The sequence below is a fragment of the Panthera pardus genome, unplaced genomic scaffold (genome assembly GCF_024362965.1).
Source record: "Panthera pardus isolate Hobbes unplaced genomic scaffold, ASM2436296v1 HiC_scaffold_10, whole genome shotgun sequence".
In the NCBI taxonomy this organism is placed as follows: Eukaryota; Metazoa; Chordata; class Mammalia; order Carnivora; family Felidae; genus Panthera; species Panthera pardus.
The window spans coordinates 93,655,155-93,669,858 of record NW_026526655.1 but is presented as its reverse complement, the minus strand read 5'-3'; the positions used below and the strand labels follow the sequence as shown (position 1 = coordinate 93,669,858).

The 14,704-nt window shown below is 44.6% G+C and overlaps 1 protein-coding gene and 1 long non-coding RNA gene across 2 annotated transcripts in view; one reads left to right on the top strand and one right to left on the bottom strand.

Annotated features, from left to right (window-relative positions):
- The first annotated feature begins 534 nt into the window (after positions 1–534).
- The window catches only part of LOC109270376 (uncharacterized), a 153,998-nt gene continuing 139,828 nt past the window's right edge, over positions 535–14,704 (top strand). Inside the window, exon 1 of the long non-coding RNA XR_002081505.2 lies at positions 535–707. This is a non-coding gene — a long non-coding RNA (uncharacterized LOC109270376). The remainder of the gene's footprint in view (positions 708–14,704) is intronic.
- Positions 6,305–10,165, bottom strand: CXCR4 (C-X-C motif chemokine receptor 4). Its single transcript, XM_019454891.2, has 2 exons — positions 10,032–10,165; positions 6,305–7,896 (listed from the first exon to the last, which is right to left on the bottom strand). Exons 1-2 carry the CDS (start codon positions 10,044–10,046, stop codon positions 6,850–6,852), a joined length of 1,062 nt encoding a protein of 353 aa, XP_019310436.1. The 5' UTR covers positions 10,047–10,165; the 3' UTR covers positions 6,305–6,849.

Here is a 14,704-nt window from a genome sequence, read left to right as displayed (position 1 = left end):
AGGAGACAAAATCTCAAGCAGGCTCCACACTGCCAGTGCAGAGCCCGATGCAAGGCTTGAACTCATGAACCGTGAGATCATGACCTGAGGCAAAACCAAGGGTTGGATGCCCAACCAACTGAGCCACCCAGGCACCCCTAGAAATATTGGTTCTCACCAACTGAGCTAACTTTATATAATTTTATCCAACATTGACACAACCTTATGGAATCTGATTTTTTCATCAAATCAAATGAAATCTATGAATTAACTGTGTTAGACTGCAAAGGTCTCTGCACTTAAGACATTAAAGTAGTTAAGAAGCAAAATGTATTTTAAAAATGAAACAAGAATAATGGCAATGACACACAATAGCTGCTTTTAACTTTTCAAAAGCCTTTTATTTGTGCTAGCTTATATGCGACAGACTTCATGTGCTAAGAATTTGGGATGGAAAAGCTCACTTTGGACTGATAGAGACTGAGTAGGCTTGCCAGAGGAAGTAGGATGTGGCCCAGAATGATGGTCTTGATTTCCTTCTTCAATTCCAGCGCCTAACAAGTTGTCTCCTGTGGACAGATGGCCAAGAAACTGCCTTTAGGGCTCTTTCCCATATCCAATGGTTTGGCAGAATTTCTGCTCTTATCTTCATGACGTGAACAGACAGCCACCATTGAGCTGGTGAAACAGGAACACCAGGATTGGAAGCTTCTCAACCAGCTTTCGAGGTGGGCAGGGGTCTGCTTTTCCCTAAATGGGGAATCAGTGGAAGCAAGACTGGGAGTGAGAGGGTATTAAGTAATAGAAAAATTGGGTGGGTGGGTGGAAACTTTGAGATCTTAAAATGTAAGGCAGTTTGGAAAGTCTGAAAGTCCTTTAGCTAATTTAGCAGTGTATCTAGAACACGAAAGGATTACATTGTCTACTATACTGTGAGCAGCTTTCATACCTGCCTGGCCCAGGGTGTTGTTCAATAAATTATTCAATTAAAGAATGTCTGGGGTGCCTGGGTGGCTCAGTCAGTTAAGCATCCTACTTTGGGTCAGGTCATGATCTCACGGTTCGTGGGTTTGAGCCCCACATCAGCCTCTGTGCTGACAGCTCAGAGCCTGGAGCCTGCTTCACATTCTGTGTCTCCCTCTCTTTCTGCCCCTCCCCTGCTCATGCTCTCTGTCTCTTAAAAATAAACATTAAAAAAAAAATTTTTTTAAAAAAAGGAGAAGAATGCCTGAAAGGGGCTCCTGGGTAGCTCAGCCCCCTAAGTGTCCAAGTCTTGATTTTGGCTTAGGTCATGATTTCATGGTTTGTGAGATCGAGCCCTGTATTAGGCTGTTCTTTGACAGCATGGAGCCTGCTTGGGATTCTCTCTCTCCCTCTCTCTCTGCCCCTCCTCTGCTTGCGCATGCACATGCGTTTTCTCTCTCTTTTTTTAAAAAAAATTTTTTTAACATTTATTCATTTTTGAGAGACAGAGAGAGACAGAGTGCAAGCAGGGGAGGGGCAGAGAGAGAGGGAGACACAGAATCAGAAGCAGGGTCCAGGCTCTGAGCTGTCAGCACAGAGCCTGACAGGGGGCTCGAACTCACGAACCGCGAGATCATGACCTGAGCTGAAGTCAGATGCCCAACCAACTGAGCCACCCAGGCGCCCCTCTCTCTCTTAAAATAAGTGCATAAACTTTAAAAAAATGCTTAATTTGTAAAAAAAAAAAAAAAAACCTGAAAAAATGAGCGAAGGAGGTCAAGTCATATGCAAGCATTAATCAGAATGCTTACAGTGTGGTGTGCTCTTAAGGAATAGAAATTCATGGCTGTTCATTCATTTGTTCATTCAATAAATATTTATTGAGCTCCTATTTATTGCCAGGCACTTAACCCCATTTTACTTCAGTGTCTAATAGTGAAAATCTTTGTAAAATATCAGTGTCTGCTTTGTTGCTTTACAAAGTACAATCACACAAGTGTCTGTGATTGAACCCTGAAGAGGATTGAAGAGCATAGAATATATTTTTGACCTCATGGTTATTCTCCTGGCTGACATGATAGAAAATGACAAAGTTACTGTAGTGCTTAAGAAGGTACACTGTGGTGTCAGACTGCCTGTGTTCAAATTTAGGCTTTCCCACTCATACATTTGTGATGTTGGATAAATTTTGCCTTGGTTTCTCCATCTGTAAATAGTCAAATAATAATACCTACTGCATAGGACGGTTGTGAAGATCAAATAATCAAAGTACCTTGACGTATAGGAAGCCCTCAAGATGTATGGTGACTGTTTTTGTTGTTACACAGAAGTCAACCTAGAAAAGATAGCAGCATTTGGATTGAATATGTTGAGTACTTGAGGATGTGCCCCAGAATGTGGTGGTTCTGCTTCAGTGACATTGATAGTATACATAGGAGAAAGGACGTAACTCCTTTCTTGTAGCTTAACTTCTTTGAGGGTATTCTCGCCTGAAAATGGAGAGAGTAATATCTAACTGGTAGGGCTTTTCTGAGGAGCACATGGATGAGGGTGCCTGGAATTCAGTTAGCTCTCAATAAACATTACTTTCCTTCTGACAGAGTCAAATAGGAGGAAGTAATTCCCTTTAATTAAGAGTGTTGATGAGGTGGGTTCTAGTTAATTGAACTGTAATATGTAAATCAATTTAATCATGCACTGGCTCTACCAGATAAACATCCAGCACCTGGCTATGGTTTGGTTGAGCACCTCTATTTGTTTGATTTTGAAAAATTCTTCCCCCCTTCTGTGGCTTCTTAACACTGTGGAACCCTCCACTCAAGCTGCAAACAGTTTGCATTTTCAGTTGAAAGAAGGATTTTCGGAAGGTTTCAGATTTTAATTGTTGGACTTAATAGGATTGATTTAAATTAATCCAAGTCATTTGCAGACAATGAAACAATGGCTTGGTACCTCATCACTCCTTGTTTATTTTCTAAGTAAAAGGAGAAAAGTGGGAAGTGTTCCAAATGGAGTCACAGGCTGTGGTGAGGATTAAGTGAGTAAACACTGTGGTCTTTGGGGAGACAGATATTGGGTGCAAGCTGGAGAATCTGCAGCAGTCACCCTCTACCATTTATTGCCCTTTGTGGGATAACTTCCTAGCATAGCATGAGAGAAGAAGACCAACAGAAGTAAAGGTGGAAGAGAATGGTGTGTGTGGAGTAAGGGGGAATGAGAACGCACTGAAGTGAGACCCAGTAGAAGGGCTGAAGGGAGGCTCTGGAACTCTGCCCATTGATAATTTCATGGGATTGCAATGCTTGGATATATCCTTTTTTTCATAATTATTATCATCCCATGGCCCTCATCTTGAAAAAGCATTCTCAGTCTTGAGCACTATTGGACACTTTGGGCTGAAAAACTGTAGAATGTTTTGCAGCATCCCTGGCCCTTACCCACTAGATGCCAGTAGCAATTTACCTACCCACCTGCCCACCCATCCCAGTATAATAACTCAAAATGTTTCCAGAGTTTACCAAATATTTCCTGGGGGGGGGGGGGGGAATCCCCTCCCTCCCCCCCCCCCAGGTGAGAGCTACTGCTTTGAAAGGATTCATTTCAACATTTCTCGTAGTCTGTGCTCATAGAAAGGTCATTTCTCTGGCTAACTTTTGGATCTCCAGCACTGACTGGCTAAGTTACATTGACAGCCAAGTAGAGACCTCCTCAAAGTGGGCTGGGTATAAGGCCCTACAATGCCAGGCTGCAATGACACGTTTTTAAGGGTTAGGGGATGCCTAGATTATTTTCTAAAGTAATGTGAATTTTTCCTTTCAGTGGTCCTCGCCCCTCCTAAGTAAGTATTACATGGAAATAATGACAACTCACTTCTCGTTGTGGAGCCTTTACTATCTGACAATAAGCTTGGAGAAAGTCAAGCTTGTTAAATTGTTAAAATAAAACCTGTAGGTTATCCTCCTAAAAGAGTACTCCAGAATTATTATTTTAACATAGGCATAACCACAAAAGGAGGCTGAGAAGCCCACAGTAGGGGGAGGTGAATTGCCGAGTGGCATTTTGGGAAAACAAAGGCTTTGCAAGATAAAAACATCTTCTTTCCTCCCCAGTTAAAGGCTTACTGTTATTAATAGCTCAGATGTCATATTTATGCCATTAGTGGCAGCATGCATACAATTTAAATATTTTAGCTTCCATTATACAACTGGATCTACATTACTGACCTTCAAGGGCCCCATTCATAAAGGATGAGGAGAGGGAACAATCAGCTACTTCATGTGAGGGCTGACTAGCAGACTGGGTTTCCCAGCATTGTCGAACAAACCACGACACAGGGAACGCTTTGGAGCAGCTCAGAACGTGGCAGGGTGGGGACAGAGAATGATGGGGAGGTGGGGCTTTCAGGGCTGGGTGAGAGCCAAAGCTTTTTTTTCTTTTTTAAAAAGAGTTATCCCACCTTTGTTCTAAGGGAGAATGAAATATCCATTAAGACTGGTGACACTGGGAATTTTGTTTCAGCTCGGTTCCTTTTGTTGTGACTCCAGGGTAAAGGAGAGGAATCTGGGGTGACTAGGTTTCAAGCCAAGATGAGAAAGAAAACGAATTCCTTCCAAGGATTTCTTCTATTGTCTCAAGAATAAATATTTATAGAGAAAGTTCAAGTGAAGTCTTTTACAATGGTCATGGTTTTAAGAGTAAGCCTTTGAAAGAGTACATGTAAAACTATGCTTAAATGAAGGGTGATCCAATTAGGCTTCCCAGGGAAAACCAAGAAACCTCAAGATAATTTCCTATATAAAATCTAATTGTGTTCTCAAGTGGAATAAGAATACCACTCTGAATTATTCCAGATCCATATACTGCAGCAGAAATGTACAGCCAAATTGGATTCTATTTTAAGTAATTAAGTTATTTCCCTTCAAAGGATCTATAATTTGCCTTCAACAAATGTGATTTGCCTCAGAAAGATAATACATTGCAATTTTTCCTCCAAAATAGATTTTCTGTGCCAGAAACAATTACGAAAAGTAGACCAAATATTGCCTTAATTATATCCTGGATATTATCTTTGAGTGCATGCCTGGATTGCCCTGTTTGTGATCCAAAATGAGATAGGTATGGCTGCTATATAGTTTAGAAATTATCTTTAAGCAGAGACTGGAGCTGAAATTTACTCAAGAGCCTGGGGCTTGCACAATGGTATTGTCAATAGCTATGGGTGTTGTTACATAAGACTCCAAACTCTTGTGCAAAATGTGGGCAATCAGGAGCTTGCTTCAGTGTACCTTTTTTTCTGAGCTCTGAAAGCACGAATTTAACTTTTATCTGCTTGGCTAATCCCTTCAGGTGCTAGGTGTTACAATAGATTAAGTGTGGAGATTTGCATAGAAGATATTGCAAGAGGGGTATTTTGGGCATGGTTAATTTTATGAAGAAAACATTCACTTTTGGCTTTATTTTCAACAGTAGTTCAGTTGACTTACGACCAGGTGTTCTGGGGGACAATAGTGGGTGCAGTGAAGAACAAGTGCTGGAATGATGAATGGAATCAACCCCTGGTTTGTCCCCTTGAAAGTGCAAGTTGTGGAAAGTCTCGCAATCTCAGTTCCTTTGTGTGAAAAAGGAGTGATGGTATCTAGGTTGAGATGATCAGAGGAGAAAAGCTTGCAATCCTTGGCACAGCACAGACCTAGATTATACAAGGGGTCAGTTGTAAAATCTAAAACATGGTAACGCATCCTTTTTTTCCTTTGCACACGTTTATCCTTCAGAAAGATTATTTTTCATAGGAACAGGAACTGGCTGGATGTTTCTAAATGTCTAGGAGTTGAAAGTGGTTAAATCTTAAGATTTCGAAGACAGATTCCCTGGTTTGGAATACTAGCTGTGCTACTTGTCACATGCCTTTAACCAAGTCACTTAGGACTTCTGTGCCTCAGTTCCCTGCTCTACAAGATGTAGTTCTATTGGGGCACTTGGGTGGCTCACTCGGTAGAGCATTCGACTCTTGGTTTTGGCTCAGATGATCTCACAGGTCCATGAGTTTGAGTCCTGCTTTGGGCTCTTTGCTGACAGCCTAGAGCCTGAAGGTTCTCTGTCTCCCTTTCTCTCTGCCCCTCCCCTGCCTGCACTCTCTAAGTAAATAAATAAACTTTAAACTTAAAAAAAAAAGAACTATAGTTCTATTAATAGTAATGTTATTATTATTATTATTAATTGAGCCAGAGTTCCTATCAGAGATTTGTGATAAGGGTTAAATAAAATATTACAACTAGGATAGGACCTGACATGCCATAAATGTATTATTTTTGCCTTCTGTCAGCCAAAGGAATGTCAACAGAAATCAGAACATAACAGTGAGTAAGTTTATCATGAACTTTTTATTAACAACTTGATACAAAGACTGTACATTGTAGGTGCTGAAATCAATCCACTTCTGAAAACTAAAAAAACCAGCATTTCTATATCACTTCAGGCTTTGGTTATTAAGTGCCACCTTCTACAGCAAAATCACATAGTGTAACCAAACAATTTAAGAACAGGAAAAAGAAAATGTTCCATTGGAATGGAGAGATTATTTATGTACAAACAGCTGAGGATCATTTCTAGCTTAAGTGATTCACTACACACTCTGGAATGTTTAGTTCTCTTTTCTACAGTCTTACAACCAGACATACAGCAACTAAGAACTTGGCCACAGGTCCTGCCTAGACACTCATCAACATGAAACAAAAAAATATTTATATAAATAAGTCAATTAAACCTCATAAAAACTAAAGAAACACAAGGAAAAAAATCCAACAGTCAATAAAAACTGTACAGTATCAGTCAGTCTTTTATATCTGAAAAAATGTGTAACTTAAAAAAAGAAAGTTCTTTAATGTATACAAGTCTTTTAGATCAGTGTTAGCTGGAGTGAAAACTGGAAGACTCGGACTCAGTTGAAACAGAAGAATGTCCTCCCCGCTTCCCTTTGGAAAGGATCTTGAGGCTAGACCCTCTGCTCACAGAGGTGAGTGCATGCTGGGCAGAGGTTTTAAATTTGGCTCCAAGGAAGGCATAGAGGATGGGGTTCAGGCAACAGTGGAAAAAGGCTAGGGCCTCGGTGATGGAAATCCACTTGTGCACAGTGCTCTCAAACTCACATCCTTGCTTGATGATTTCCAGGAGGATGAAGGAATCGATGCTGATCCCTATGTAGTAGGGCAGCCAGCAGGCAAAGAAAGCCAGAATGAGGATAACTGTGGTCTTGAGGGCCTTGCGCTTCTGGTAGCCCTTGGAGTGGGAGAGCTTGGAGATGATAATGCAATAGCAGGACAGGATGACAATACCTGGCAGGATAAGGCCAACCATGATGTGCTGAAACTGGAATACCACCAACCACGAGTCATTGGGATAGAAGCGGTCACAGATATATCTCCCATCTGCCTCTCTGACATTAGCAAAGATGAAATCAGGAATAGTCAACAGGAGGGCAGGTATCCAGACACCAACATAGACCACCTTTTCAGCCAACAGCTTCCTTGGCCTCTGACTGTTGGTGGCATGGACAATAGCCAAGTACCGGTCCAGACTGATGAAGGCTAGGATGAGGACACTGCTGTAGAGGTTGACTGTGTAGATGACATGGACTGCCTTGCACAGAAACTTTCCAAAATACCAGTTTGCCACAGCATCAACTGCCCAGAAGGGAAGTGTGAGGACAAAGAGGAGGTCTGCCACAGATAGGTGCAATCTGTACTTGTCTGTCATGCTTCTCAGTTTCTTCTGGTAACCCATGACCAGGATGACCAATCCATTGCCCACTATGCCAGTCAAGAAGATGATGGAGTAGACAGTGGGCAGAAAGATACGGTTGAAATGTGCATTTTCCTCCCGGAAGCAGGGTTCCTTCATGGAGTCATAGTCGCCTGAGCCCAAGTCATCTTCGGTGTAGTTATCTGAAGGGTATATCTGCAAAAGAAGCAAGGGAATGGATATTAACTTTCAAGTACAGTTGGCATTCTCCAAGTTCAAAAACATGTCTCTGGAATTTTTAAAAAGCAATTAACAAAACCCAACTCAGCCCAGGCTTCTTCAGGACATTCTCCTCCCACTGAAGTAGTGAGGGAAGGGCACAAGAGAATTATTACAGACTGCTCCAGCCCTCTTCCCCATGTTCCCCCAAGTCCCTTCATTATATCACTCTTTAGTAGAACCAGTTACAAAATTCTTTGTTTAGAACAAAAGGGCGCTGAGATTCAGAGGGTTTCAAAGTCACATCTTTTCTAACTCTTCTACCCCGCCCACTAGGGGGAAGAAAAAAACCTTGGGAGGGAAAAAACCAAAACAAAACACAAAGAGGCCACTCCTAGACGGAGGGGGTGGGGGTGTGTGGACAGACGGGGGGAGTGGGGGCCAAATCTCCAGTTCTGAGGAGCTGGGATTAACTTTTGGTATGAAGATTCGCCAGGACAGGGAAGATATAGGAGGAAGGAGCACTGGGGGGGGGGGGGGGGGGGGGGCGGAATCCCAAAGACTTTCCCCTGAGGCACAAAACATTGCCTTCCCCACGCTCATCTAAACACAAAACCATTCTGCCATTCTGTACTTCAGGCAACATGTAGTGGGGAAGGAGAAACTGGCCTGAAGCTCAGGGCCTTTGGAGCTTGGGGTACTGAACAGGGGTTTTAGTAAAAGATATCCCCCACACACCCCTGCAGCTGGCATTCCCCAGGGGCCTGGGTCTTTCTGCCCTACCTATGTTTATCTCTTGACGCGTTTGGGAAGCTAGGGAGTGCAGCATTTTCCTGGGAGTGGAAGGTCACGGGGTCTGCACTCATGGTCCTCGCCCCAAGTTTCATTTCCTCACTGCCCGGTCGCTTCCCACCCCGCCACTGACCCAGTAAATGGGGTCGGAGGTCTGCAGCTGGAAGCCTCTAGGCGGAGGGCGCACTGAGGGCCGGGTGGTCCAACTCCGGACCTCCGCGGCTGCCCACCACGCCCACGCCCACTGCCAGCAGCTACAGCTCCCCGGGTTCCGTCCGGCAGCACGCCAAGTTCAGTCCCACAGGGTGCTGGGGAGAAAATGGGCGGCTCCTCCGTAAGCGCCTTTGAATTGCGCGCCGCTGGGGGGAAACGAAAAGCCTTCCTGGTAAGGGGTTTTCAAAAGTCTCCAGGAAACCACCAACGGTTAAACAGAGCAATTGGGATCGGTGAGAGCCAAACGGTCTCCCCACTTGCACCTGCCCGTCTACGCCGCAACGACCGGCAGCCCAGGTGCCCTCCCCAAGCCCTTAACTCCACCCTTAGTCCCCGCCGCGCACACCTCGGAGGTGCTGCTCCGCAGTGACTGTTTAATACTGCTTCCTCTGTACGATCTCAAATTACCGAAACCCTGGGGTTCACTCGCGGAGCTTCCATTGCCCGCGAGGTCTCCCCCTCAATCCCTAGGCGCGGGGGCTGTTTCAGGTCCCTGCTGCGGCCAATTCTCAGACCTCTCTGGCGAGCAACATCTTGGGTGCGCTCGCCTTTCCCGCTCTCTGCTCACTGTGCGGGGGTACTGACACAGCTCCGCCGACTATGCAGAGTTCAGCGAACACGCGCCCAACCGTAAGACTGGTCACCAGGAGCCTCTGCCTTAAATTAAACAGGGGCACGGTCTCTCTCTGGGAACGCGGCCCGGGCGCACCGCCTTCCACCTCTAAATTCAGATCATGTAATTCACTGCAAATAAACTCCCGCGCTCCTGCGGGAGACCCTTGGTCTGAGTCCGGGAGCAGTGCGCACGCCTTCTCTGCACTTGTGCACAGAATGTTCTTATGTTTGCAAACAGCATGTAAGCCTAACGCGCACCGCAGGACTCAAGGGGGAGACACACGCAGCCACCAAACCGTCGTTCCAATATTTTCTCCTCTACTTACAGAGAAAAAGATTCCAATCCTAACCCACCCCCCTGCCCCTCCAGTGGAACCATGCTCACGAAACCTCCCTTCCATGCACCTCTGGGGTACCCACATTCTGGTCGCTTCTGCCCTCTCGGAAAGAGGTTGCGCTCTAAGTTTACGAGTTTGTACATTTAAGAAAAAGCAGGTTGAAACTGGACTTACACGAAACCCGTCCATGGTAACTACTCGCTCTCCAGCCGCAGTGGTTACCGGGGCACCCAAGTCGTCTGGGTCACTTTGCTACTTGCTGCCGCAGCCAACAGACTGAAGTTTCTGCGCGAAGCTGGACTTTTATAAAAACACGCTCGGCTGGCAGCGCATGCGCCGCGCGGGTGGGCGGGCGGGGCAGGGAGGAGAAAGGCGGGGTGGGGGAGAGACGTACGAGAGGAGGGCTTGAGGGAGGGGTGCTGGCACTCGGGCAGTTCCAGTGAAGTTAATTAGGGTAAACCTGGGTAGACCCCGAGGGGCTGCTGTTAGCTGGAGGTCACCTTGTGAGTCTTGAGCTGTGGAGAGCATCCCGGAGGCGTTCCCCAACCCGGGAAGGCAGGATGCGCACGGGCGACCTGTGAGTCCTTGTGTGGGGCATCCATCCTTGCTCACGTGGATGGGATTCCAGACCCGGGAATGCTACAAATGGAGACACTGAGGCCCAGAGGAGGGAAGTGACATTCCAGAATAACCCAATCAGTAGGCGGCAATGCTGGAAGTGGGTCCAGCATCTGACTCCATTCCCTGCGCATTCAGCAGATGCAACACATTCGGAAAATAAGCAAAGATTCTTCAGAGCACCACTATACAGAGCATAACCATACATGCACACGCACAGTAATAGTACTAGCATCAGGTACACATAATCAGGAAACACTTTCAGAAGAGGGTAGGATTCTTTGACATAATTAAGGAGGAAGACTGTGATGGAGAAGTAGATGTGTATTTCCGGGCAACTAATTCGTGAGTAGTAATTAAAAAAAAATATGTAAGTGTGTGTGTAACAGATCACAAGATAAACTTGCACGGAATCACTCATTCATTTTCTCAATACCCTGTGGGTGTTACCATTACATCGATGTATTTAGTCAACAGATTATTTATGAGGGCCAATGCGTGCGACGCACTTTTCCCGACACTGGGAATACAGCAGTGAACCAGAGGATAAGGCCCCCACGCGGAGGAAACAGACAGCGGACTGGCAGAAATGAAATGCCAGGGTTGGCTCCGGATTCAGAGCCGGGCTTGCACTGAGATCTTCTGCCCGCTCGGAGAGGGGTTGCGCTCTAAGTTTACGAGTTTGTATATTTAAGAAAACGCAGGTTGAAACTGGTCTTGCATAGAACCCGTTCATGATAACTGCTCGCTTTCCAGCCGCAGTGGCTACTGGGGCACCCAAGTTTCTTTTAATTCTACATAATGTAATGTTATGATTAATTTTATCTAGTCATTATTGTGTCTTCTGACACCACGTCCAGCGTCTTCCACAACTCAGTGTGGAGGACAAGCGTCCTCAGGGATAAAAAATTAGGTTGAAGAACTGGGCGGGGTGGAGTGGGGGTGGGGCGGGGCGTTTAAAAGAGTCCACGACTGGCTAGAGTTTGCAGTGGGCGCCGAGACACTGTTTTCCATCCTCGAGCTGCTTCCCGCCGGCGCGGAGCCTGGGTGGGGCAGGGGAACGATTGAGGGGCGGGGCCGACAACTAGTGCGACTGCTGGCAGGGTGACAGCACCAGTGACAGCGGGGGACGGAGGTGTGAGCATTAGCCGGCACCGAGCACCGGAGGAAGGTCCTAAAAAGAGGACTTGCCCAGACTGGACCCTAAACACCAACCCCCTTTACTTCAGATAAAACATTTCAGTCTGGAGGTGTTCCAGAGATAGTCTGGTGTCTGGGAACCTTTTCTCTACAGAGCATAATTTTCCTCTTTTGTCTGCACCCTTTCCCTAATGTTCGTTGCTGAAGGTCCTCATCTACTGAAAACTGATGTTGGGGTCAGGAAGTGGGACTCTCAGAAACTTCCAGTTTAAGACACAATAATGACTAGATAAAATTAATCATAGTATTACATTATGTAGAATTAAAAGAAACATTTAAAAGCACTTTTATTTTGTCATTGACTAAAACTTGGGATCCTATCCTATGTACCATAGGATGCCATTTTGAAGGACCAGAATTTCAGACAGGTTCCATGACTTGCTTTTCACGAAGCTCAGTAGTGAGCGGCTCAGTACATTTTGACCCAGAATGTCAGCTGCATTGTACCTCAAAACTCTTCTCTTCATAATGGCTGAAACCTGAGAGGTGGAATCTTCCAAACCCACCCAAAAAGGGGACAGAGGATAAGTCCAGAGTAAAACGATTTGCACAATAAATTTTTGTTGATTGCAGACAAAAGAAAGCTCTTCCTTTATCTGTGGACTCCTTTAGATCCTTTTAGGTATATCTGCCAAAAGGAAGCAGTTAATTAAGAAAACAATGAAATGCTATTCACTGACTGTCAAATTAGGCAAAATTTTTTCTTTCCAAAGATAATCTTTGGATATTAGGATATTAGGATAAGACCAGGTGTGTCTCCCGAGTGGCTGGTGGGAATGTGGATTGGACATCCTTTCTGGAGAGCACTTTGTTCAGTCAGCAGGAACCTTAGAATACTAATTCCACCCATAGAATCTTATCCTGAGGAAATAGAATTTTGCCACAAGGGGATTCATGGAAGCATTATTTCTAACAGGAAAATGTCTGAACAGCCCTAAATGTCCGCCGTTAGTGGAGCAGTTGAGAAATTATCCATATGTGGAATTCCATATGGCCACTGCCAGTGATGTTTGTGAAGAGGAATCTTTAGTGACATAGGAAAATGCTTATAAAACATTAGGTGCAAAAAGTAGGACTCAAAATTATCTATATAGTGTAGTCTCAGTTATGTTAAAATGTGTACTAGAAAAAGATCAGAAGGAAAACCAAAATGTTTATAGGAGTTTTCCCTGGGTGAGGAATTATATTTGATTTTTTACTTTCTTCCTCGCATTTTTCTGTGCTTTCCAAATTTTCTGTAATCAGCCTGAAACATTTTCATATTCAGAAAAAAAGTCAACATGAAAAAAATAAACAGAATGCCTCCCTTCTCATACCTTTCCGCTTCTTAAAGTGTTCACTAGATAGGATGACTTTTTCCTTAATAGTCCTCATTTCCTCTAAGGAAGAGTCTCTTCTTATTTTCCCCTGAGCCAAACCTACCTAAACTACTTTTTCAACTACTCTACGATGTTCTTAAAAAGAAAACAGAACAAGGGCACCTGGGTGGCTCAGTTGGTTAAGTGGCTGGCCGGCAGGTCATGCTCTCATGGTTTGTGAGTTCAAGCCCCACATTGGGCTCTGTGCTGACAGCTCAGAGCCTGGAGCCTGCTTCAGATTCTGTGTCTCCCTCTCTCTCTGCCCCTGCCCTGCTCACACTGTGTCTCAAAAAGTGAATGAACGTTAAAAAAAAAAAAAAAAAAAAAAAGAAAACAGAACAAAAAACTCAAACATTTGTTGAGTGTTTGTGATGTGCACCTGACCTCATATAATCAATCCCCTTGACCACTCTGCAAGGAATGTGCCACCTCTATTCTTCCAGTAACGAAACTGACTTCCAGACAGGGCAAGGAACTTGGCGGAGATCACACAGGGAGGATCTGCACTCAGTCTGCCTGGCTCCAAAGCCCAGGCTCTCTTCAGTACATCACAATGTCTTCTTTCTCTGATGGCTGCTATTCACCCTCTGAAAGCTCCCTCCTCTGAAAGGTCATTTGGTATCTACTTAGGTACTGCTTTGAGTGGCATCTCTTGTGATGTTATTCAATTTTTAAATGAGTGTTTGTCTTTTCTCTTCTTCCTTAAATATTCTGGGTTCCTTAAAGTGAATGCTCAGATATCCTCTATGCAGCTAGCCCACTGATGAACAGATAATGGGCTCCCTAATCATTTACTGAAGCTGTATTTAATGAATTAATGACTTTCCTGTGTGGCTCTGGCAACAGAGCTAGGCTTAGGGTCTGTCTGGGCTTTGGCAGGATCCCCAAGTTCTCAATTTGGCTTTAGCCCAGGGAATAACTAGCTTTGGCCATGGTTTGGAGGGGATGCTTACAAATCCAGTGTCACAGTGGCAAGCGTTCTGCCACCTCCTGTTGCTCGTTCTGCAGCTGGTTGATTTGTGTGTGAGTGTGTTTGCATGTGTGTGTATGACAGAAGGCTGTACTCTGTCCCCAGATAGGTTCAAAGCCAGTCAGACAGAAAACTTAGGAACAGACCTCCTCCTGACGGTGGGTGGTAGGAGGCAACAGCGTTAAAGGTCTTCTGAATGCACCAGGTACCCCCCCTCCACACACACACCCTCATCCCGTCCCCTCACTGGCTCATCCCTTGTCTGTTAAAAGAAAAATTGCCACTTTAGCTTCTGAAAGAGAAAAAACACAAACTTCATTGATGGCAGTAGGGAATACTCAAAGGGACAAAGTTAATGTTTCCCAAACTGATAAAAAAAAAAAAAAAGGAGGCTATTTCCCAAGGGGCATATAATTCTACCAGAGGATTACAAATCTCAGAGACAATGCTATCAAATGTCAACTATTTCCAAGCTGGTGTTAGGTGGAAGAAATGGTCCCCCACCCCACTGCACCCAGTCCCCTCCTCCTTTCTCAAAGCCTTATGTCTCTACACCTACAAGTGAGAAATGATTTTGGGAAATAAACCAAATTTAGGAAAATTATTACTGATTTTCTGGATACCATTTTTATCTTAAGTCTAAGCCATATCTTGAATTTCTAAAAGGTCTGATTTCACTAAAATGAGATTATTAGTCATTT